Source organism: Mauremys reevesii, linkage group 6 (genome assembly GCF_016161935.1).
Source record: "Mauremys reevesii isolate NIE-2019 linkage group 6, ASM1616193v1, whole genome shotgun sequence".
NCBI classification, from domain to species: Eukaryota; Metazoa; Chordata; order Testudines; family Geoemydidae; genus Mauremys; species Mauremys reevesii.
The window spans coordinates 129,162,141-129,188,271 of NC_052628.1; the positions used below are offsets into that span (position 1 = coordinate 129,162,141).

Below are 26,131 nucleotides of genomic sequence, written 5' to 3' on the forward strand. Positions count from 1 at the left end.
ATAATTAGGATAAGGGCATGCCAGGGTATGTCAAAGGGGTTTGAGTTATACTACAGTGAATTCTTTCCCAGATGACTGGCTAGTGGGTCTCGCTGATATGTGCAAGCTGTAAGTGATCTAACTGATATGGGGACGGGATGGAATTTTCCCCCCAGGTCAGATGGACAGAGACCCTGGGTTTTGTTTTTTTTGCTCTTCTCTGCAGCATGGGGTGCAGGTCACTTGCTGATTTGAAAGAATAAATGGTGGATTCCCGGGAACTTGAAGTCTTTAAATCATGACTGGAGGACTTCAGTAACTTGACCAGAGGTCAGGGGTCTGTTACAGGAATGGGTGGGTGAGGTACAGTGGCCTGTAATGTGCAGGAAGTCAGGCTAGATGATCAAGGTAGTCCCCTCTGACCTTGAAGTCTGAGTTTAGGTGCCAAGAAAAGGATAGCAGCTTTTTTCACTTTTCCTCTTGGTACAGCTCTCAAGCTTTGTATTCTCCAAGGATGCGAATCCTTTATAGAGGTATCTTTAGAGACAGGAAAATTGTTTGCCTTGTAACTCTGCTTCTCTGAAGCTACCACCTTGCAGGATGCTCTCTTGCCTGTACATATTCCAACCGTTTGGGGCTACCTTTTTTGAGGTTTTTCTTGTATCTGAAGCACAACTTTTGGTCTAGCATTGATGAACTTGAGTTGTTTGTTTTTTGGGAGCTTTCCTTCTAGTCAATTTAAGAAACTCATTGGGATGTTTAGATGGTGTCATGCAGCAGCTGTTAGAGGCATTGTGTGGGCAAAACACCTTAAGAGTTGGGGGAATTCTGCCAGTCTTATGCCAAGGAGCTGTCACTCCTGCAAGATGATAGGTCTAGGGAAGTAGAATTGCCAGATAAATGATGTTCTTTGAGGTGGCTTCAGCGCACACCTGCTTCTGGGATAGGCGCTCTGTGGCCTGGCGAGAGCAGAACATTCTAGAGCCGTGTCCGTTGGGCCACATGTTCTTCTTCACTCCCCCCAGCCATGCAGGGTTCTGAAGGTACAAAGGCAGGAGAGGCCCCAACGCTGCAGTTTCTTTCCATCACTGACCGGACCATGCAGAGTTTGAAGCACAGCCCAGTGTCCTTAGCGATTCCCTTGTTTTTTTCCTCTTCCTCCTTCTGGGGTATCTTTGTTGTTACTGGTCAGTTTTTTTAAATGAAAAGGGACAAGATATTTTTGTGCTGATGCTTTTGTGAGCATCATCTAGATGGAGGAGCCGGTGGTCGTGGTACATGTAGGTACCAATGACATAGGGAAGGGTAGGAGAGAGGTCCTGGAAGCCAAATTTAGGCTGCTAGGGAAGAGACTGAAATCCAGGACCTCTATGGTGGCATTCTCAGAAATGCTCCCAGTTCCACGTGCAGGGCCGGGTAGGCAGGCAGAGCTTCAGAGTCTCAATGCGTGGATGAGACGATGGTGTAGAGAGGAGGGGTTCACATTCATTAGGAACTGGGGAAACTTCTGGGATGGGAGGAGCCTATACAGGAGAGATGGGCTCCACCTAAACCAAAGTGGAACCAGACTGCTGGCACTAAACATTAAAAAGGTTGTAGAGCAGTTTTTAAACTAGGAGATGGGGGAAAGCCGACTGCTGCAGAGGAGCGTGTGGATCGGACACAGACTTCTCTTAGGGGAGAGTCTGATGATAGAGAATCTCCAGGTTATAGTCAGGAGCAGAGGAATGAGAAGTATAATGTAAGGGCCGGATCAGATGATAAACGGTCACATAAAAAAGAATCTGGCACATCAGAAAAAGGCAGGCTAATAAACAGGGACAAGCTTTTAAAGTGCTTGTACACAAATGCCAGAAGTCTAAATAATAAGATGGGTGAACTAGAGTGCCTTGTGATAAAGGAGGATATAGATATAATATGCATCACAGAAACCTGGTGGACTGAGACCAATCAATGGGACACAATCATTCCGGGGTACAAAATATATCGGAAGGACAGAACAGGCCGTGCAGGGGGAGGAGTGGCACTATATGTTAAAGAAAGTGTAGATTCAAATGAAGTAAAAATCTTAAGCGAATCCACAGGTTCCATAGAGTCTCTATGGATAGAAATTTCATGCTCTAGTAAAAATATAACAGTAGGGATCTATTATCGACCACCTGACCAGGACAATAATAGTGATGATGAAATGCTAAGGGAAATTAGAGAGGCTATCAAAATTAAGAACCCAATAATAGTGGGGGATTTCAATTATCCCCATATTGACTGGGAACATTTCACTTCAGGACGAAATGCAGAGATAAAATTTCTCGATACTTTAAATGACTGCTTCATGGAGCAGCTGGTACGAGAACCCACAAGGAGAGGCGACTCTAGATTTAATCCTGAGTGGAGCGCAGGAGCTGGTCCAAGAGGTAACTATAGCAGGACCGCTTGGAAATAGTGACCATAATACAATAGCATTCAACATCCCTGTGGTGGGAAGAACATCTCAACTGCCCAACACTGTGGCATTTAATTTCAAAAGGGGAACTATACAAAAATGAGGGGTTAGTTAGACAAAAGTTAAAAGGTACAGTGACTAAAGTGAAATCCCTGCAAGTTGCGTGGGCCCTTTTAAAGACACCATAATAGAGGCCCAACTTCAATGTATACCCCAAATTAAGAAAAACAGTAAAAGAACTAAAAAGAGCCACCGTGGCTTAACAACCATGTAAAAGAAGCAGTGAGAGATAAAGACTTCCTTTAAAAAGTGGAAGTCAAATCCCAGTGAGGCAAATAGAAAGGAGCACAAACACTGCCAACTTAAGTGCAAGAGTGTAATAAGAAAAGCCAAAGAGGAGTTTGAAGAACGGCTAGCCAAAAACTCCAAAGGTAATAACAAAATGTTTTTTAAGTACATCAGAAACAGGAAGCCTGCTAAACAACCAGTGGGGCCCCTTGACGATGAAAATACAAAAGGAGCGCTTAAAGATGATAAAGTCATTGCGGAGAAACTAAATGGATTCTTTGCTTCAGTCTTCACGGCTGAGGATGTTAGGGAGATTCCCAAACCTGAGCTGGCTTTTGTAGGTGACAAATCTGAGGAACTGTCACAGATTGAAGTGTCACTAGAGGAGGTTTTGGAATTAATTGATAAACTCAACGTTAACAAGTCACCGGGACCAGATGGCATTCACCCAAGAGTTCTGAAAGAACTTAAATGTGAAGTTGCGGAACTATTAACCAAGGTTTGTAACCTGTCCTTTAAATCGGCTTCGGTACCCAATGAATGGAAGTTAGCTAATGTAACGCCAATATTTAAAAAGGGCTCTTGGGGTGATCCTGGCAATTACAGACCAGTAAGTCTAACGTTGGTACCGGGCAAATTAGTTGAAACAATAGTAAAGAATAAAATTGTCAGACACATAGAAAAACATAAACTCTTGAGCAATAGTCAACATGGTTTCTGTAAAGGGAAATCGTGTCTTACTAATCTATTAGAGTTCTTTGAAGGGGTCAACAAACATGTGGACAAGGGGGATCCGGTGGACATAGTGTACTTAGATTTCCAGAAAGCCTTTGACAAGGTCCCTCACCAAAGGCTCTTGCATAAATTAAGCTGTCATGGGATAAAAGGAAAGGTCCTTTCATGGATTGAGAACTGGTTAAAGGACAGGGAACAAAGGGTAGGAATTAATGGTAAATTATCAGAATGGAGAGGGGTAACTAGTGGTGTTCCCCAAGGGTCAGTCCTAGGACCAATCCTATTCAATTTATTCATAAATGATCTGGAGAAAGGGGTAAACAGTGAGGTGGCAAAGTTTGCAGATGATACTAAACTGCTCAAGATAGTTAAGACCAAAGCAGATTGTGAAGAACTTCAAAAAGATCTCACAAAACTAAGTGATTGGGCAACAAAATGCAAATGAAATTTAATGTGGATAAATGTAAAGTAATGCACATTGGAAAAAATAACCCCAACTATACATACAACATGATGGGGGCTAATTTAGCTACAACGAGTCAGGAAAAAGATCTTGGAGTTATCGTGGATAGTTCTCTGAAGATGTCCACGCAGTGTGCAGAGGCGGTCAAAAAAGCAAACAGGATGTTAGGAATCATTAAAAAGGGGATAGAGAATAAGACTGAGAATATATTATTGCCCTTATATAAATCCATGGTACGCCCACATCTCGAATACTGTGTACAGATGTGGTCTCACCTCAAAAAAGATATTCTAGCACTAGAAAAGGTTCAGAAAAGAGCAACTAAAATGATTAGGGGTTTAGAGAGGGTCCCATATGAGGAAAGATTAAAGAGGCTAGGACTCTTCAGTTTGGAAAAGAGGAGACTAAGGGGTGACATGATAGAGGTATATAAAATCATGAGTGATGTGGAGGAAGTGGATAAGGAAAAGTTATTTACTTATTCCCATAATACAAGAACTAGGGGTCACCAAATGAAATTAATAGGCAGCAGGTTTAAAACAAATACAAGGAAGTTCTTCTTCACGCAGCGCACAGTCAACTTGTGGAATTCCTTACCTGAGGAGGTTGTGAAGGCTAGGACTATAACAATGTTTAAAGGGGGACTGGATAAATTCATGGTGGCTAAGTCCATAAATGGCTATTTGCCAGGATGGGTAAGAATGGTGTCCCTAGCCTCTGTTCGTCAGAGGATGGAGATGGATGGCAGGAGAGAGATCATTTGATCATTGCCTGTTAGGTTCACTCCCTCAGGGGCACCTGGCATTGGCCACTGTCGGTAGACAGATACTGGGCTAGATGGACCTTTGGTCTGACCCGGTACGGCCTTTCTTATGTTCTTATGTTCTTCAGGGCACCTGGCATTGGCCACTGTCGGTAGACAGATACTGGGCTAGATGGACCTTTGGTCTGACCCGGTACGGCCTTTCTTATGTTCTTATGTTCCTTGCAAAAGTGACTGTTCCCTGCATATGTGGACTTAAGGTCCTTGGTTTGATTGGCAGAGTCTACTGCTTGGCCGCGCGCACGCGCTCTCTCTGTAAACCTTTTAAATAGGGAACTGTAGGATGAGAGAGTTTTCTAGGCTCTGGTGACTGTACACACCTGCTGCTTCAAGCTGGATGTCTGATTATTACTGAGACTGTCTTACTGTTTACTAGTACAGTAATTCCTCACTTAACATCCTCCCGCTTAATGTTGTTTCGAAGTTATGTCGCTGCTCCATTCGGGAACATGCTCATTTAAAGTTGTGCAGTGCTTACTTATAACATTGTTTGGCCAACTTTCCCCTTCAAAGCTGGCCAGAGAGAAGTGGTGCTTTGAAGGGGAAAGCACCGCTTCTTTTCAGCCATTGGCTGTGCAGTTGCCCCTGCTCCTCCGGAGTCCTCTGGCCCGTGCTTGCAGGGCCTCATTCCGATAGGGGCTTTAGAGCTGCAGGCCAGGGCCCTGGGGCCCCCTTAGGCCAGGGCCCTAGGGGTCCCTGCATTCTGGTTGGCCCTGCCTGCCGGGGGTGGGGAGCTCCCAGAATTGCAGCCATGGGTGCAATGCCGTGCTGCACAGAGCCACCTGCACACCCCCTGCACCAAACAGGAGCTGCCTCAGGTAAGTGCTCTGCACCTCCTGCCTGCCCCAGCCCCTGAGCACCCTCCCAGACCCTGCACCCCTAGCCCTGAGCCCCAGGGGTAAGCTAGGGTCACCTCCCCACCACAGTACAGTACTGTACAGTATATAATGCCTTTTGTCCCCCCCCCCAAATTTCCTTGGAATCTAACCCCCTGCATTTACATTAAATCGTATGGGAAAATTGGATTAGTTTAACGTTGTAAAGTTGCATTTTTCAAGAACATAACTACAACGTTAAGTGAGGAGTTACTGTATTTACTTACGTTGTGGGGCTTTGCACATAATTATTTAGTAGCTTCAGTCTCATCTTTTCTGGGTAGCCTTACACTTGTGAATTCCAGCCTTTCTAAGGGGAGTATTAAAGGATTGTTTCGTACCTGTAATATGTTGCTTTGATACTTTTTACCAGTGTAGGAGACAACCTAAATTAGTAGTTGATTGATTTACTTTGTCCCTGGGACTTGTAGAAGGAAGGAGAAATGTTTAAATTGATGCAGGAGTGCCAGTGATTAGAGGTGCTCCATATGGAAAAAACTTTGTCATTCTTTTGCCAGCAGGGAAAATGCTTTAGTTCTTGATTCGTAACATGGAAATACACAGAAGCCATTTTACAGGAAGGAAGGAAGTTGTTGTTGTGATATTAAATGATCTTTCGGGTAAAATCCACTAGCTTAAATAAATTTTTGTGTACTGGTATCTGTCAGCTGAACCAAATTAACCTTTTATTGTCTCTGAGGTTACTAGTATTCACCTTTTCCAAAAGTCTTTGAGAGTGAGATAAAGATGGTAGGTATGGGGGAGACATCTGCTAATGATTTTTTTGATAAAAGCAAGGCTTGTGAATCTAGTATTTGCTTTTCTCTAGCTGCATAAATCCGATAGGTTCATGCTGTACAGGTATTCAGTCTGCAAAGCTTTCATGGTCTGTAGACTGGTGGCACCTAGTGTATGTATAACCTTTCATCAAGATGAGAGATCTGAGAGATAATGCAGTAATTGGATTTTGAATAGTTATTTGTACCAAAATTTTGTTAACAACTGTCAGGGTTCCCTCCACACTCTGAACTTTCTACCAGCTTAGATTAAGACTTCCCCAAGGCACAAATCCTTTCTTTGTCCTTGGATGGTATTGTTGCCACCACCAAGTGATTTAGACAAACATCCAGGGAAAAGGGCCACTTGGAGTCCCTGTTTCCCCAAAATATTCCCCCAAGTCCCTTCACCCCCTTTCCTGGGGAGGCTTGAGAATAATATACTAACCAATTGCCTTTAATAAAAGTACAGACCAGACTTTTTATCTTTAGGACACTAAAATCAATCAGGTTCTTAAAAGAAGAACTTTATAATAAAGAAAAAGGTAAAAGAAGCACCTCTGTAAAGTCAGGATGGAAGGTAATAAAAAGATTTAAAACAGAGGATTCCCCTCTAGGCTCAACTTCAAAGTTCCAAAAACAGGAATAAAATTACCTCTTAATATAGGGAAAATTCACAAGCTAAAATAAGAGAACCTAATGCATTTCCTTGCTTTACTTACAGTTTTTATAATCTTAGATGCTTATTTCAGGTAGAGTTTTATGAGAGGTTTTATTCCTGCCTGTTTGCTCTCTCTGTCCAGAAACAGCATTTGAAAGTATCTTCTTTTCTTATTGGTCCTTTTGGTCAGGTGCCAACCAGGTCATTTGAGCTTCTTAACCCCTTACAGGTAAAGGAGGGATTTTGTGCTACCTTTAGCTGTACATGTGACAGCAGCAATTTAATAAAAATAAATATGAAGATATGACTTTAAAATATAGTGCAGCAAGCCAGCTCAAACATTCTTTGGCTTTCCTGCTAGCAAAATAGTAGCTTATCAGTATAATTGACTTCGTAGGATTGCATCTAGCAACACTAAAATCTAAATGCATTTCAGCATTAAAAGTTTGCTCTCAGTTATTTAAATTGGTGCACAAAGCCTTAACTGTATAAAGGTCTTGTTTATACATTATAGTAAAATCAGTGTTGTAGTCTATATAGGTTGAGCTTTTTTGCTCCTGTACAATGTACAAATGGCTTTAAGCATATCAATTTAAGGTGTATACTTTCTTGAGATTCTAACTTGTATGTAAGTTACTATATATATTAACTGATGCTGGAATTAATGTTACCTTTCTCCCATACTTGTTCAAACAGACTGTTTTGAAGTAAAATGACACTTTGAAAGGTCTTGGGAATATTACCCCCCAAAAGCTGACATGGCCTCAAAATAGTTAAATGAGAACTTTCATTCAGCAAAAATTACATCCTATCTGGGTAGCATGTAATGTTGCTAAATGTCTTTTAGAGGAGAGAACCCTTTTTAACAAGGACACACAGGTTCAAGACCATTTTCTTGAAGCCAGCAGTTACATATCATCTGAGAGAATGGCTTGCTAAAACCTGGTATTATTAAATCCACAGCCGTGCTGGTTGTAATGATATACAGTAGCCCACATTTGAGAACTTTTTCACAAAAATTTTAGCCTGGAATTGGCTTGACTATAAACCTACCTAACTAATCTTGCTCTGCTTTTGGATGAGGAATATCAGTTATGGTGTTTTGGCTGGATCTTGATTGCTCAAAGACTCTGCCTAGGAATGAACATTTTAGGTATCAGACTTAAAAGTTTTATTAAAAAATAAGCATTGAAAGCTTAATTTCTCTAGGGATATATTTTTACTATTAAAGTATATGCCTGGGTGATGGAACCTTTCAGATTGAGATTATACTAGTCTTTCCTGGTTTTTATATATCTGTCCATTTTATAGGAAAGCCAAAAGCAACTTTGAGACAGCCAGGATTAAGGGCTACACCAGAAGGCAGCAGAAGGCCTACAACCCCCTGGCCAAAAAGCAAAGGAAGTTCTTATGGAATTGTGAAACCCAGCATAGAAACTGCTTTGCAATATGCTTTGCCCCTGGCACCTGGAAGTGGCCTATCCAAAGAGACTCTACTGCAAAGACATGTCACAATGGTTAACAGGTCAGTGTGTATAGTGTAATAGTTATAAAATGTGCTGGACAAAAAAACAATTTTGATAAGCTGAAAGTCCTGAATTGTGGACATTCAGGGAACAGCAGAATTGTCTGAACTGTCCACATTTCCAAAACTCTTATTTTTTTAAGAAAAATAAGAATTGTTGCATTTACATTTTTTATCAAGAAGTGGGATTATACCAGAATACTCTTCTGGCATGTGGGGTGATGAGAGCACTTTGCTTTTCGCCTCCTCTCTTTCACTATGCTACTATCTTAATATACCATGTATTGTGTTACAGAGATGAATTATCGCTTGAGGCAATGTTGCTTGAAATTGCCAAATAGCCCCCAGACACTTCTAAATTTATGAGAGGATACAGCAAAATCTTGGGTACAACTCAATTCCTGAAAAGATTATTAAAAAAATGTTAGTTTGAAAGTCTTACTTTTTTTTAATCACTTACCAAAAAAGCGCAAAAGTAAATATCAGAAAAAGCCTGTTTCAGCGATGGCATTTGTAATGGTATTGCAGGGAAATCCATGGATATAATTTAAATATCTTTTACAGGTAGCACATATGCTTGAATTGAATGTGGTGACTGCTTTCAGTCTCAAAGGGGCATTGCATAGAGCAGAAATCTCTTCAGTGCCGGTGAGAGACTGAAAGTGACTGTAAAAAGAAAATGACATGCAGTTCTTTGTTTAAGATCTCAATGACTTGCAGTTAAAACTTTCATCTGTTTACAAGAGAGGATTTCATCTTGCTATCTTCCAGCCTTGCAAAGAGAGTCTGGAATGAGAACCTGGCTTGACAGGTGTTCTGATTAAGCATAATTGGATGTAAAAGATTCTGCAGTAGGAACATAGTTAACAATTTTGTTGATGTGTGAGCCAGAAAGGACTCCTGCTCACTTTGGCCTTGAAGTACTATGAAGAATAAAGTTTAATTGTCAAAAAGTAAGCCGATACTGCCAGGATTGAATACAGGGTACAGATTTGTTTAAGAATAATATTTAGTGATTTCACATGTAGATCTCACAATGCACTGCAAAAAAGGGAAGAGGGGGTAGTATTTATCCCCATTTTATAGTGGGGAACCTGACGCACAATGTCTGACTTGTCCAAGGTTACTTAGTGAGTGGTCCTGTGCTCCTCTTCCCCTTGCCAGATGTCTTTTCTGACCTGAACTGTAGCTATGCTTTAATCTATGCATGCTGCTGTGAAAACATTTAGACTTCAAATGTTATGCTTACTGAAGGTGGCTTTTTTTAATACACACAAGAGTAAAGAGCAGATTGCTTGTATTTTGACATCTTAAGGACAAACATAGAAATATAGTACTAAGATGAAGACAAGTAATGTTGGTAACTTTATTTATGGACATGTACATATTTTTAATTAGTGAAAATTTGACAGATTTTCAGAAGTATTGAGGACCCACATCTCCTGTTGAAGTTGGCACCTCTGGAAATCAGACCATAAATTAGTGTTTAGAGAGATCATCCCATACAGAGATTGAATTGTAATTGTATAACTGATAGCTGTATTTGCAGAATGCATGAATGAACAAAAGTTGCACAATAAACATATCAATTACTCTTCAGTACCTAGAAGTGCATCTGGGAGGATTGCAAATAAATACAGGAGTGTGTGTGTCAAGCAGAAATTACAGTATTACACTGCTATATGCTCCATGATACTGTCAGTCTATACTGATACTCTATGAAAGTGTTTCCCTTGGCATTGCAGTGTCAGCGTAGAAATATGGATTTTTAAATAATTTTAAATTGAGTATATAACTGAAAGTCAACCTTTTGAGTTCTTTCATTCTGCTGTTACATGTAAATTACATGTGGTAGTTTTGGATCCACTACAATTTTGAGAGTCTTTCACTAAACTAGCATGAAGATTGACTTACAACTCATCTTTTGGCGTAACTGTCAGAACACTAGAGGCTAGTGGTGTTTCTGCTTGCATTTTGGCTTAAACTGGCTCTGAAAGCTGAGAATTCAAATGAATGCTTTTAAAAGGAAAAGTTAACTATTAAAAGCTGGTATATTTTTAATACAGTACAGTGTCTTTTTCGGAGGGTGGGGGTGAGGTTAGTTTTTTGTGCACTTGAATCCAGCAACTGCATGGCCAGATCTGGATGAATGCACAGGAGGGTTCTTTGCTGTTTTTGCTGGATTAGCATTACCCATTGGTTTTCAGCTATTCTTTGACTATCTAAAATCCAGCTTGGCTAAAACAACTGCTGCACCATCATTTCTCTTTATGTAATGTTTATTGCTGAACTAGGTCATCAAATGATGATACAGAGAATGTCCTCATACTATCATTGTGTTTGGGCTAAGTCTCAAAATAGCTTTGATTACTTTGATAATCCTCCATGTATTATTATGGTTATTTATAATTAAGCATTGACTTGAAGCAAAATGAGTTATATGCTACTTTCCGCTAAGACATAAACATTAACAATGCATATCAATGTGACAGTTTAATTGTATTCACTACAAATATTTTTGCAAAAGACCTAAAACCCACAAGAATGTTATCCATTCAGATTTTGTATGCAAGTCGTGTGTATCAGGGGATGTGGAGGAGCAGAGAAACTGACAGCAGTTAATTTCACTCCCCAGAGAATGGGGTCCTATCTAGTCTTGACTCTTGCTTTAAGGGCAATGCAGATAGCCTGGTGAACATATGTAGGCTCTGCTGTTGTAAAGCACACCCAGAGATTCCCATGTCAGCTGTAGCACTTTTGTAGGCAAGTCTACTAGCACCATCTATTAAAGTTGCCTGGTAGATCACATAAGACCCGGTTTTCAGCGGCTTATAACTTTTGTCAAACTTGAACCATTAAAATTTAAATTTCCTATGCTGGGTGTCTTGCTGAGGCAGGGGTTCGTTTGAGGTTTTTTTTTTTTGGTGTTGATTTTTTTTTGTTTTTTAATTTCAACCCAAACAGTCGAGTTGTTTCCAAGAATGTTAGGGAAAAATAAATTGTCTTGTCAGTGTTTTAAATAAGTAAAGACTACTTCTTTGGAAGTTCTACACCTTCATGTTCTAGAGGAGGAACTTGAAATTTGGCAGAGGCTTCTTTTTGTGTCAAGGATGTGCCATTTGTTGTTCCTATAAAAATCTGCCCAAGTTATAAGCCATTGAAAAAAAATCTGTGCAGGCTCAGACTTCTTAGAGGTTAGTAGATAAAATCTGATTCATAGAATCATAGAATATTAGGGTTGGAAGAGACCTCCACAAGTCATCCAGTCCAATCCCCTGCTCAAAGCAGGACCAGCACCAACTAAATCATCCCAGCCAGGGCTTTGTCGAGCTAGGCCTTAAAAACCTCTAAGGATGGAGATTCCACACGTCCCTAGGTAACCCATTCCAGTGCTTCACCACCCTCCTAGTGAAATAGTGTTTCCTAATATCCAACCTAAACCTCCCCCCTGCAACTTGAGACCATCTGCCTCCACTGAGAATAGCTGAGCTCCATCCTCTTTGGAACCCCCCTTCAGGTAATTGAAGGCTGCTATCAAATCCCCCCTCACTCTTCTCTTCTGCAGACTAAATAACCCCAGTTCCTTCAGCCTCTCCTTGTAAGTCATGTGCCCCAGCCCCCTAATAATTTTTGTTGCCCTCTGCTGAACTCTCTTCAGTTTGTCCACATCCCTTCTGTAGTGAAGGAACCAAAACTGGATACAATACTCCAGGTGTAGCCTCACCAGCGCCAAATAGAGGGAATAATCACTTCCCTCGATCTGCTGGCAGTGCTCCTACTAATACAGCCCAATATGCTGTTGGCCTTCTTGTCAACGAGGGCACGCTGCTGATTTATACGATGTCAAAGGCAGTCTGAGTTTCCTATGAGTATTACAGAGCAATTCATGTAGTTTGATTACCTTTTTTAAAAAAAAAGTCATAAATAAAATGGGAACCCAAAATCGTTGATGAATGGTGTAAGCAGATATGATGGATCGTTAACTTTTATTGGAATTGTGAGAACACTGAATTAGGAATTGTCTCACCAAAGAATATTAAGTGTTAGCAAATAACAAGAATATCGCCTCATACTGTAGCATATCTTCATAAAAATGGAAAAGTACGCTGTGTTTTGTGTGAACACAGGTTCTTCCCATGCAGCTATGCAGGAGATGGTGATTGAGTAGGCGATTGAGACCCAGAGCAGTAGATAAATGCTTTAATTAACATCCAAATAAGTCCACTCATTAATATAACCAAACAGCATAAAGCCACAAGCAGAGAAATAGTTTTTAAAATTCTTATCATATTTACGCACTCTTAAGAGTCATGGAAACAAAGATGGAAGACTTCAGTTAGTGAAGCCCCTCAGGAGAGAGAGAGTACAGACCCAGTTGATGCCATGCTGGGGACACACCCAATTATAATTAATTCAAATTCATAGCCATACTTGACCATTTCCGTGAATGTAAAACAGCTTGGGCCTTGCCCTTATCCATGTGTGGTATTCTGGGTTACCCATACTAATACAAATTCTTTGCACCAATTAAATTTGTAATACATCATATAAATCAATGCAGTTCTCTTTAATTAGTTGCAAAAACACCTAAAACTTTACTATTTTAAAACTTAATTATTCATGTACCTGTTTTTCTGTGGTTAACTTGTATGTGTCACAACATGAGTGCACAGTTATATGATGTTGGATCAAACCCTCAGGCCTACTTCAATTCAATCAATATTACCTTTTATACTATAGCAAAGCCCAATACACACCAATTTAAAACGTCCTGCTTGCTTTCCAGCAGACTTCACTCTAATGAGCATTATAATGCTGTCAGCATTATAACATAATTTGTCAGCCAAACTCCCCCTCCCCCCCTCCCCACAACAATAGCAGGATAAAGTTAAAGATAAAATGGGGTGATAGGCTGTCAGTATGGAGTACTAGTGACACCTAGTGGTGAACTGCTCCAAATATAGAGCAGGAACTCTCCTTTGAAATATGGAAAGATGCTCTGAACATGCCAGGGCCTATTCTCTGCATTTATAAACCTTAATTAAAGTATAAGTGGTAAGGGGGGGCTGAAGCATTAAGAATCAATTTAAATATTAGCTTGATTGGTGTTTTTTATTAATTGCGTTGTATTGCTTTTACTGTTTATAGTCTAATTTGGATATTGCTCTGTGATTCCTTTGAACAAGAATTTGCAATTCAGCTAAAAGGGAGATACACCCCTGCCTGTAACAGGAAGTTTCACCACCCATTGTTTTAGACCTAGACATGGCTCAGTTTTTCTATAGAGGCCCCAGGAAACCCCATGCAAGAGGTAGAGGGTTCAAAAGACCTGCTTCCCCACACCCTCTCCAACAGGCTCTGCATCTCAATCTTAGGTTCTGATGTGACATTATTTTTGATGGGAGTTCAAAACCTGTGAAACACTTAGCCCAACACGGGGACTAGAGATACATTACAAGTAGTGGAAGAAAAATAGTAAAATGTACATCTTTGTAAGAACATTACATGTTTGTGAGAATGCAGAGTACCAGATGAAGGGACAAATCCTCAGATGTGTTGAGCACCTGCAGCTTGCTTGGAAGTCGGGATTTGCCCCTGAATCAGTAAGACATCTGAAAAATATAACATGATATGCCTATGTATATTAGGGCTGTCAACTGTTTTAGAAAAATTGAGATTAACACAAATTGCAATTAGTCAGTTTTAATCACAGTGTTAAACAATATTAGAATATCATTTATTTAAATATTGTTTGGATTTTCTATATTTTCAAATATAGGGTTAAGACTGGGGGCTCTGGGCACAGGCATGGGAAGCTGCAGGCTGGGGCTTCAGCCCCCTTGCAACTGATACCTCATGCCCTGCCCACAGGTATCTGATTAACACATTAAAAAAAATAACATGTTAACTTTGCTTTCAGTTAATCGCAGGCGTTAATTGAGATTGACAGCCCTAATAATGTATTATAGTATGTGATAATGAGATTACAATCCATATGTATATAGGAGAGTTAAAATGAAGAGCTAAAGACTAAAGTCACTTAGGTACTCAAATTACACAAGTGTGCAACCTTATTGTTTTTAAGTTTGGAAGGAATATCAAAACTTTAAAAAAGTTAGGCAACTAGTTTCTAATACTTTGGATAAACCAGCCATATTTTTGTCATGCAGTTGGTGTGCATTCTTTACTTGTATAGGTAGATGGATATGAAGTACAAGCATCTTTGGAGATGTCACAGTGAGGGTATGTCTACACTACGAGATTAGGTCGAAGTTATAGAAGTCGTTTTTTTAGAAATACTTTTTATACAGTCGATTGTGTGTCCCCACATAAAATGCTCTAAGTGCATTAAGTTGGCAAACTGTGTCCACAGTACCGAGACTAGCATCGACTTCCAGAGCGTTGCACTGCGGGTAGCTATCCCATAGTTCCTGCACTCTCCGCCCATTGGAATTCTGGGTTGAGATCCCAATGCCTGATGGGGCAAAAACCGTGTCACGGGTGGTTCTGGGTACATGTAGTCAGGCCCACCCTCCCTCCATGAAAGCTATGGCAGACAATTGTTTCACACCTTTTTCCTGGGTTACCTGTGCAGATGCCATACCATGGCAAGCATGGAGCTCGCTCAGCTCACCATCACCATATGTCTCCTGGGTGCTGGGGCAGATGTGGTACTGCATTGCTACACAGCAGCAGCTCATTGCCTTTTGGCAGCAGACGGTGCATTACGATTGGTAGCCATCATCGTTGTACTCCTGGGTGTGCTTTTAGCCGACCTCGGTGAGGTCGGTCAGAGGCGCCTAGGCAGACATGAGAGTGAGTCAGCCAGGTCATTCCCATCTTCTGCTGAGCACCCAGGAGCTGGCAATGGCTAGCAGTTGAACTGCACTGTCTACTGCCACCCTAAAGATCTAAAAGATAGATTGAGTGGATCAAAACAAGAAATAGACCCGATTTGTTTTGTATTCATTTGCTTCCTCCCTCCGTGAAATCAATGGCCTGCCAAACCCAGTGTTTTGAGTTCAATCCTTGAGGGGGCCATTCTGTGTGACAGTTGTTTGTGTTTCTCCTTAATGCAAAGCCACCCCTTTTGTTGTTTTTTTTTTAAATTCCCTGTAAGCCAACCCTGTAAGCCATGTCATCAGTCGCCCCTCCCTCCGTCAGAGCAGCGACAGACAATTGTTTCACACCTTTTTTCAGCGCAGACACCATTTGGAACATGGAGGCCGCTCAGGTCACCGCAGCAATTATAAGTACTGTAAACACCACGTGCATTATCCAGTAGGATATGCAGAACCAGAACCGGCAAAAGCGAAACCAGGCATGGAGCTGACGGCAGCGCAGTGACGAGAGTGATGTGGACACGGACATAGACTTCTCACAAAGTACAGGCCCCGGCAATGTGCACATCATGGTGTTAATTGGGCAGGTTCATGGCATGGAACGCTGATTCTGGGCCCAGGAAACAAGCACAGACTGGTGGGACCACATAGTGTTTCAGGTCTGGGACGATTCCCAGTGGCTGCGAAACTTTTGCACGCGTAAGGGCACTTCCATGGAACTTTGTGACTTGCTTTCCCCTGCCTTGAAGCGCCAGGATACCAAGATGAGAGCAGCCCTCACAGTTGAGAAGCCAGTGGCAGTAGCCCTGTGGAAGCTTGCAATGCCAGACAGCTACCGGTCAGTCAGGCATCAGTTTGGAGTGGGCAAATCTACTGTGGGGGGCTGCTGTGATCCAAGTAGCCAGCGCAATCAAAGAGCTGCTGATATCAAGGGTAATGACTCTGGGAAATGCGCAGGTCATAGTGGATGGCTTTGCTGCAATGGGATTCCCTTACTGTGGTGGGGTGATGGACGGAATCCATATCCCTATCTTGGCACCGGAGCACCAAGCCAGCGAGTACATAAACTAAAAAGAGTACTTTTCAGTAGTGCTGCAGGCACTGGTGGATCACAAGGGACGTTTCACCAACATCAGCGTGGGATGGCCAGGAAAGGTACATGACGCTCACATCTTCAGGAACTCTGGTCTGTTTCAAAAGCTGCATGAAGGGACTTTCTTCCCAGACCAGAAAATAACCTTTGGGGATGTTGAATTGCCTATAGTTATCCTTGGGGACCCAGCCTATCCCTTAATGCTACGCCTCATGAAGCCATACACAGGCAGTCTGGACAGTAGTCAGGAGCTGTTCAACTATAGGCTGAGCTAGTGCAGAATGGTGGTAGAATGTGCATCTGGACATTTAAAAGCGTGCTGGCGCAGTTTACTGACACAGATAGACCTCAGCGAAACCAGTATTCCTATTGTTACTGCTTGCTGTGCACTCCACAATATCTGAGAGAGTAAGGGGGAGACGTTTATGCTGGGGTGGGAGGTTGAGGCAAATTGCCTGGCTGCTGATTGTGTGCAGCCAGACACCAGGGCTGTTAGAGTACGGGAGTGCACGCTGTGCATTAGAGAAGCTTTGAAAACCAGTTTCATAATTGGCCAGGCTACGGTGTGAAAGTTCTGTTTGTTTCTCCTTGATGAACGCCCACCCCACCCCTTGGTTCACTCTATTTCCCTGTAAGCTAACCACCCTCCCCTCCCTCTTCAATCACTGCTTGAAGAGGCAATAAACTCATTGTTGCTTCACATTCATGCATTCTTTATTAATTCATCACACAAATAGGGTGATAACTGCCAAGGAGGCCAGGAGGGGTGAGGGAGGAGGTAGGGACAAGTCCACGCTGCACTTTAAAACTTAAAAACTTTAAAACTTATTGAATGCCAGCCTTCTGTTGTTTGGGCAATCCTCTGGGGTGGAGTGGCTGGAGGCACCGCGTTCTTGGGCATGTGGGTGAGGAGGCTATGGAACTTGGGGAGGAGGGTGGTTGGTTACACAAGGGCTGCAGTGGCAGTCTGTGCTCCTGCTGCCTTTCCTGCAGCTCAACCATACGCTGGAGCATGAAAGTTTGATCCTGTAGCAGCCTGAGCATTGACTCCTGCCTTCTGTCAGCAAGCTGATGCCACCGATCATCTTCAGCCCACCACTTCTCCTCGCATTCATATTGTGCTTTCCTGCACTCTGACATTGTCTGCCTCCACGCATTCTGCTGTGCTCTGTCAGTGTGGGAGGACAGTTTGAGCTCAGAGAACATTTAATCCCAAGTGTGGTTTTTTTTCGCTTTCTAATTTTTGCTATCCTCTGTGAAGGAGAAATATATGCAGCTGGTGGAGGGGGAAAAAAGGGAGAGTGGTAGTTAGACACATTTTATAGAACAATGGGTACACTCTGTCACGGTAAACCTTGCTGTTAACGTTACATAGCACGTGTGCTTTTGTTACAAGATCACATTTTGCCTCTTATTGAGGGGTATGCCTGTTTGATGCGAGAGATCACTCACGCAGGGCGAGGCAACAGAATTCGGCTTGCAGGCAGCCATGGTAAGCCACAGTCTTTTGGCTTCTTTAACCTTCATAACATGTGGGAATGGTTTCAAAGAGCAGCGCCCTCATTTCCCATACCAAGCAGCTGTTGGGTTGGTTGTTTAACATGGGTTGGCAGTTTAAAAGGAGGGGCTTCACCCCTCCCCCCCACCACGTGGCTATCAGCGGGGAACATTTCTGTTCAGCCACAGGCAAACAGCCAAGCCAGGAACAGGCACCTCTGAATGTCCGCTTAATAAAACCACCCTATTTCAACCAGGTGACCATGAATGATATCACTCTCCTGAGGAGAACACATAAAGAACAGATGTTGTTTGAATGCCAGCAAATACTGGGACCATACGCTGCAATGCTTTGTTCTGCAATGATTCCCGACTACATGCTACTGGCCTGGCATGGTAAAGTGTCCTACAGTGGAGAACGGAATAAGCTGCCCTCCCCAGAAACCTTTTGCAAAGTCTTTGGGAGTACATCCAGGAGAGCTTTATGGAGATGTCCCTGGAGGATTTCCCGGACATGTTAACAGACTTTTTCCAGTAGCTGTACTGGCTGTGAATGCCAGGGCAAATTAATCATTAAACACACTTGCTTTTAAACCATGTCAAATATTTACAAAGGTGCACTCCCCAGAGGTTCCTTCTCCGCCTTCAGTGTCCGGGAGCCTGCCTTGGGTGGGTTCGGTCCAGGGTGAGAAACAGATCCTGGCTGTTGGGGAAACTGGTTTCTCCCCTTCCTTGCTATGAGCGATCTTCAACCTCCTCGTCATCATCTTCCTCGTCCCCAAAACCCGCTTCCGTATTGCGTTCTACTCCATTGACTGAGTCAAAGCAGAGGGTTGGGGTACTGGTGGCTGCGCCCCCTAGAATGGCATGCAGCTCATCATTGAAGTGGCATGTTTGGGGCTGTGACCCGGAGAGGCCATTTGCCTCTGGGTTTTTTTGGTAGGCTTACCTGAGCTCCTTAACTTTCACGTAGCACTGCTGCGAGTCCCTGTTATAGCCTCTGTCTTTCATGCCCTTGGAGACTTTTTTAAAAATGTTTTTGGCATTTCGTTTACTGGAACAGAGTTCAGCTAGCACGGATTTGTCTCCCCACACAGCAATCAGATCCCGTACCTCCCATTTGGTCCATGCTGGAGCTCTTATGCAGTCCCAGAATCGCAAGGTCATCTCTGCTGATGAGCTTGCCATGCTGGCCAAACAGGAAACGAAATTCAAAAGTTGGCAGGACTTTTTCTGTCGACCTGGCCAGTGCAGCTGAGTTGAGAGCACAGTCCAGAGCGGTCACAATGGAACACTCTGGGATAACTCCCGGAGGCCAGTACTGTCGAATTGTGTCCACACTACCCCAAATTCGACCCGGCCAGGCCGATTTCAGCGCTAATCCCCTTGTTGAGGGTGGAGTAAAGAAATCTATTTTAAAGAGCCCTTCAAGTCAGGGGGGAACAAGGGCTTTGTCGTGTGGACAGGTGCAGGGTTAAATCGAGGTAACGCTGCTAAATTCAACCTAAAATCGTAGTGTAGACCAGGTCTGAGAGTATCAACCCCTGGCCTTGATATTGGCAGTCTGTTGATCCTCCCTAGGGAGGTGTGATTTAGCAGAAGCTTGAGAACGTAAGGGAATGCTTTAGGAGAGGTGAAGACTGCAGTTTTGTCTTGGCCCAGTCAGCTTCAGAGTGACATGAAACTCCCTGCTATAATTAACAGATGAAACTTGCGGAGCTCCTACATTGGTCTCAGTCAACTGAGTTTAGTGAGCTTTCAAAACGTGGTTCTTCAAAGAACCACAATTTTCTGAGTAACTCCCATTCCTCTTCATTTTTTCTCCTTCCAACACATACATTTTATTTCTAAAAATAGTGAATTTCCTTATCTCCTGCTCTATGAACTTGACAACCACAAGTGGTTCTACCTCCAAACAGAACTCCTAATCCATCTTCTAAATGAGGCTACTGCTTTAATCTTAATTTTGAACAAAAATAACTATAAATGACTATTTTGATATTGTTTTCATGAGCAGATGTAGTATTGATTAGACTGGAAATGAATTAAAGAAGTTTCCTTTGATTTTTTTTTTTTTAGGCCTGAAAAAAGAACAACTCTTCCACCTCGGTTTCAGAAAGAAATTCAAGTGCATCTGTCCAGAAGCTCTTCAGTGGATTCAAAAGGTATGTGGGTTTTCCACTTTGGGTTAGGCATGTATTCATAACATGAACCATGTTTATAGCCTTTTATTTTGTTCATAGGACAATACTTTTAACAGTGAAAGACTGGTAAAGCCAATATACCAACCCCAGTCTATTTTCTGGGGGAGCTTGCTTAATTGGTAATGTAATTATAAACTGATTAAACATAAAAACAGATATTCTGAATCAAACCAATGGTCTGTCTAGCCCAGTTTCCTATCTCTGACAGTGGCCAGTGCCAGATGCAGAGGGAATTAACAGAAAGGTACAATTTTGATAGATCCTCCATGCTCTGTTGCCCATTCCCAGCTTATGGCAATTGGATGTTTAAGGAACCCAGAACATGGGGTTGCATGCCTGACCATCTTGGCTACTAGCCATCTATGGACTTATCCTCCATGAACTTGTTTGAATCCTGTTACAGTTTTGACCTTCAACGTTCCCATAGGAACAAGTTCCACAGGTTGACTATGCACTATGTGAAGTACTTCCTTTTGTTGGTTTTAAACTTCTTGTCTGTTAATTTCACTGGGTGCCCCCTTAGTTCTTGTGTTATGGGAAGAAGTAAATAACACTTTTTCTTTATACCATTCATGATTTTATAGACCTCTATCATGTCCCCCCTTCAGTTTAAAAAAACAAACAGAAAAACAGTTCCAGTTAATTTCTCCTCCTATGGAAGTTTTCATACTTCTAATCACTTTTGTTGCCCTTCTCTGCTCCTTTTCCAATTCTGATATCATTTTTGAGATGAGGTGACCAGAACTGTGCACAGTATGCAAGGTGTGGGCATATCAGGGATTTATTCTATCCCTTTCTTGATGGTTCCTGACATTTAGGGTTTTTTTCTGCATGTTGAACAGATTTATTTTCAGGGAACTATCCACAATGACTCCAAGATCTCTCTTGAGTGGTAACAGCTAATTTAGACCCCATCATTTTGGATGTGTAGTTGTCCCTTACTGTAATTTACTTTGACCAGTACTGAGGATGGTGTGATTTAAAAACTTTAGCAAGACACTTTGGTTTGTAAGCAAAGTTGGTTTTTTTTGTTTTTTGTTTTTTTGTTTTTTTTAGTACACTTATAATCAATGTTAGGATTTAGTTTTAGAACCACAGTTAAATGAGTATTCAGTAATATGGATCCAGAGTCACTAAGTTATCCCTTCAGCAGGTAGCATGTGCCTACCAATTGTATAACTGTTACATAACTGGCAGAAACTTCTAAACCATCTGTCTCTTTGCTCTGAGGACTGCCACCCTATGGTTGTAGGTTTTGTTGTTAGGTGCATGGTTATAAAATTCCTTCAGAAGAAAAGGAAGAAATGAGGAAAGTTTAGGGAGTGGATATGGTAACAGTAGCACTTGTGGGCTTGTGTACAAATCTTGCTCAATGCAAAGAGAAATGTCAAAATTCAAATACAGTTATTCACATCTTTGTGTTGACAAGTACATTGTACCTTAATATTTACCTGTTGCCAAAGTCTCACTTTCATACTGAATACAAAAGACTTCCCTGTTACAGAGCAGTACCCCATATCTCCTCCTGGGGGCACTGCTTCAGTGCTAATAGAAGAGTGAAGAGAGCCACCTACTGAATCACCAATTCCCACCTCCTTGTCCTGGAGATTTCCCTTCCTGACTTGTCCCACCCCTGTTTAACAGTGCCTGAGATTATTGCTCAAGGTAGCATGGCTGAAGATTTCCAAATCATCTCTACATCTTGCTTGTAATACACCTTTTTGAAGAGACATGATGTGCTTGGTACATGACCAAGAAGTACAGTGGTGGAAACAAAAAATTCTTCTTTGCGTGATGATCCCTCTATATAGTCCACGCCATGCTTCTGAGTCTGAAAATTCTTCAAAGCAGCGTCCATTGACCCAGAGATGCACAATAGCTCTCCTCATGGTCCTGACCGAGAATATAAGAGGTAGTGTGGGTCGACGACTCTCCAGTTCCTTCTTCCTGCCATATGGCCTGAGTTAGAATTGTCCTTTTCTTGGTTTTATAATTTATATTGCTTAGCTTAGTTAAAGTTTTTATAGTATAGAGGTTTCAGAGTAGCAGCTATGTTAGTCTGTATCCGCAAGAAGAACAGGAGTACTTGTGGCACCTTAGAGACTAACAGATTTATTTCAGCATAAGCTTTCGTGGACTACAGCTCACTTCTTCGGATGCATAGAATGGAACTTCCATGCATCCGAAGAAGTGAGCTGTAGCCCACGAAAGCTTATGCTGAAATAAATTTTAGTCTCTAAGGTGCTACAAGTACTCCTTGTAGTATAGAGGATTTTTTTTTTCCACTGTTGGGAACCTATCCCTGGCTCCAGGACTATGCCTGGAGTCCAGGATTCAAGAATTGCATCTCCTGCTTTCACTCCATCAGTGATGACCATAAACATTGCCTGTACTATCTGGGCAAGGTACATATCTCTGTGAAGTGGAGTATCTGCTGCTCCTTTCCACCCAGAACTCAAGGAGCCAGGGAGCTTTGCCTGTGAAAGCATCTGATGGAGAAGGCTATGAGACCCCTCTGATATCAGCATTCTAGGACTGTCCATAAGAAACAGGGTTCCTCTCCAGGCTTGTCCTGGTTGGGTGCCAAGTCACGTACACAACTTAAAGAACTGTCTCCACTGAAGACCCCCAGTTGGAGGGCAACGCTTAAAGAAAGATCTGCCAATTTCATCGGTCACCTCAGTAACAAAGTGTAAGAAAAGACATTCACTGGTTCCGTCTAAGAGTGCTAGTTGGGACCTGTTGTCGGTACTGCCTGATTCATCTAAAGACTGTATGACAGCTGCAGATGTACTTGACCCTTCAGACTTGACTGCTGGAACCCCTCTGACACCAGGGCATACAGAAATTTACATAACATCTGGAAGTTGTATTCCTTCCTTATCTACTGTCTTCACTTCTTTCCAGCCATGCCCTCTGAGGGATGTCCTTAGTCTGGAGGAGTCTACATCAACATCCCATGAGCTGTTCCATTTCCAACCATCTGGTATGAGTGCCCCAGTACCGATGACACTTGCACTACCAATGGAACAGTTCTCAGACACTGATAAGTCAGGGAGATAACTTCACCAGTTTCCCCATGGAGATAGTCAAGCCCCAACAGACCGTTGAGGGGGGTTACACTCTTCATTCCTTTGAGTATGACCTCTCCACCAGCACCACTGGTTCAGATTCCCTTGAATGGTCCATCCCCTTTCGTCCACCCCCTGCTTCTGGGGAACAGAGACTAAGGACACTCAGAACATGGCCATCTTGGTTAATAGCCATTGATGTATCTATCCTTCATTAACTTATCTAATTCTTTTTTAAACATCATTATAGTTTTGGCCTTCACAACATTCCCTGTTACTTTTGGGGGCCATCTCACACTCTTTGCTCACAACTGGAACAAGATCACTATGGCCATTGGGTTCTGGAGATTGTCCATCAGAGATACTCCAGAGTTTCTCTCCTTCCCGCCTCGCAAACCTGCTCTGACAAAAACCAAGTCCAGTGTTGCCCCATAAAGTTCTTTTCTTTCTTTTTTTTTTTTTTGTTTGGCTGCAGGATGGCTACCTTTAAATTTGCTATCGTGCATCCAGGGAGATTGAAGTGTTCTCCTGCAGGCAAGACAAGCCCAAGAAAGAAACCAAAAGAACTCCACTGGCCGTCACCTACAGTCCTCAGCTAAAACTTTTCCAACACATCATCAGTGATCTACAACCCATTCTGGACAACGATTCCTCACTTTCACAGGCCTTGGGTTGTCTGTGGGTGAGGACTGGCCTGCCTCCCAAGGCCTGTGAAAATGAGGGATCATTGTCCAGGATGGGTTGTAGATGACTGATGATGCGTTGGAGAGGTTTTAGCTGAGGACTGTAGGTGATGGCCAGTGGAGTTCTTTTGGTTTCTTTCTTGGGCTTGACTTGCCTGCAGGAGAACACTTCAATCTCCCTGGACGCACGATAGCAGATTTAAAGGTAGCCATCCTGCAGCAAAAAAACTTCAGGACTAGACTTCAGAGAAACTGCTGAGCTTCAGTCCATTTGCAAATTTGACACTATCAGCTCAGGATTAAACGAAGACTGAATGGCTTGCCAACTACAAAAGCAGTTTCTTCTCCCTTAGTTTTCACACTTCAACTGCTAGAAGAGGGCCTCATCCTCCCTGATTGAACTAACCTCATTATCTCTAGATTGATTCTTGCCTTCATATTTATCTGCCTCTGGAAATTTCCACTACATGCATCTGACGAAGTGAGTATTCACTCACGAAAGCTTATGCTCCAGTACGTCTGTTAGTCTATAAGGCATCACAGAACTCTGTTGCTTTTTACATTCTCAAGGTGATTCTTCAACAGGAGGCAGAATCACTTTTCATATGTCTCACCTCATTACCACAGGAGGGAGTTCTCCCTGTCTATCTTAATTCCCCCCCTAAAAGGATGGAGACCCATCCTGGACTTTTGACAATTCAACATCTTTATCTGAAAGCTGAAATTCCAGTTGATTACGCTAGCATTGATAATCCCCTGCCTTCAGGCAGGAATGTGGTTTGCGGCATTAGACCTATTTCCAGGTGGATGTTCACCCATCATAAAGGAAGTTCCTGGTTTTATGATTTGCCAGGTTCACTTCCAGTTTCAAGTACTCCCCTTTGGGCTCAGTGACAGGATTTCTTAGGACTTTTAGCAGTACTACGTATTTGCATAAACATAAGTCTGTTTTGTTACCCACAAGGACAATGAACTTTATAGGGGCAACACTGGACTCAGTTTTTGCCAGAGCATTTCTCCCATTGGACAGATTTCATACAATGAGCAACCTAATTTCATGCATTACCCACAGACTGTGAAATACAGTGCACAGGTGTCGTTCACTGATAGGCACCTGTACCTACATGATGCCATTTGCCAGACTCCATAAATCAGACACTGCAAATGAAGGCCTGATCAGGACCTTCCCATCACTGCTTAAATCTACACCTCAATGGGACCTTAACTTCATCCTGTCAACACTGACAAGTCCATCTTTCAAACTCAGGGTGACATGTCATGACCTACTTGTCCATGCACTTGGCATTCTTAGTGACTGTTGCTTTGGCCAGTAGGGTCAGTGAGCTCGGAGCCATCATGGCGGACTGTCATTGTACAGTGTTTCACAAAGAACAGGTTTCTCTTTGACTACACCCCAGATTTCTCCCCAAGATTTTGTCACATAAATCAAATGATACTATATTTTTTCCCCAAACCCCATGCTTACTATGAATACAAGAGACTTCACTCCCTTGATGTCTGGCATGCTCTTATGTTCTGCCTGCAAATAATCATAACAGAGAGATCATGTGGACAAGCCATATCCTCCTAGAGGATTTCTAAGGGGGTTTTGGGATGCATCTTAAGAGTGCTCCTAAATAGCAAAAATTCCCCTGCAGGTGTAACAGCTCACCCCAAGCAAGCAGAAGTTGCCTCCACAGCGTCCCTGTCTGCAGGGTGACTACCTGGAGTTCTGTCAGCACATTCACTATGTGCTATGTTCTAGCTCATGCCTTGGCTGCAGATGCAGCCATGGGTTCAGCAATATTGCAAGCATCTTTGCTTGTGTCTTCCTTGCACCTGCCTTCAGTCTGAACACTGCTTGCCAATCACCCATGTATGAATTACACATAGGGACCATCACTTGAAGTGGAGGTTAATTACTGTAACTGGAGGCTCTGAGATGTATGGTCCCAATCTGTATTCTACAAATGGATATGCATGTGTTCCATGCGCCCAAGCCTGGAAATTTTTCAAAGCAGTGTCTGTTGGCCTGCACATGTGTCGTAGCTCTCCTTGTGCAGTGACGGAGGGCATATGAGACAGTGCTTGTCAATGCCTCTGCAATTCCACCTCTTACTGCAAACCCAACAGGATTCAAGGAAGATGTGATGGGGTGGGAGTAGTGGAATAC

General features: G+C 42.5%; 1 protein-coding gene across 4 annotated transcripts in view; it reads left to right on the forward strand.

Annotated features, from left to right (window-relative positions):
* Window positions 1–26,131, forward strand: part of TDRD7 (tudor domain containing 7) — a 115,838-nt gene that overhangs the window by 21,855 nt on the left and 67,852 nt on the right. For all 4 annotated transcript variants that reach the window (XM_039544464.1, XM_039544463.1, XM_039544462.1 and 1 more), the window contains exons 4-5: window positions 8,355–8,568; window positions 20,080–20,165. In XM_039544464.1, coding sequence (XP_039400398.1) covers window positions 8,355–8,568; window positions 20,080–20,165 — 300 coding nt within the window. The remainder of the gene's footprint in view (window positions 1–8,354; window positions 8,569–20,079; window positions 20,166–26,131) is intronic.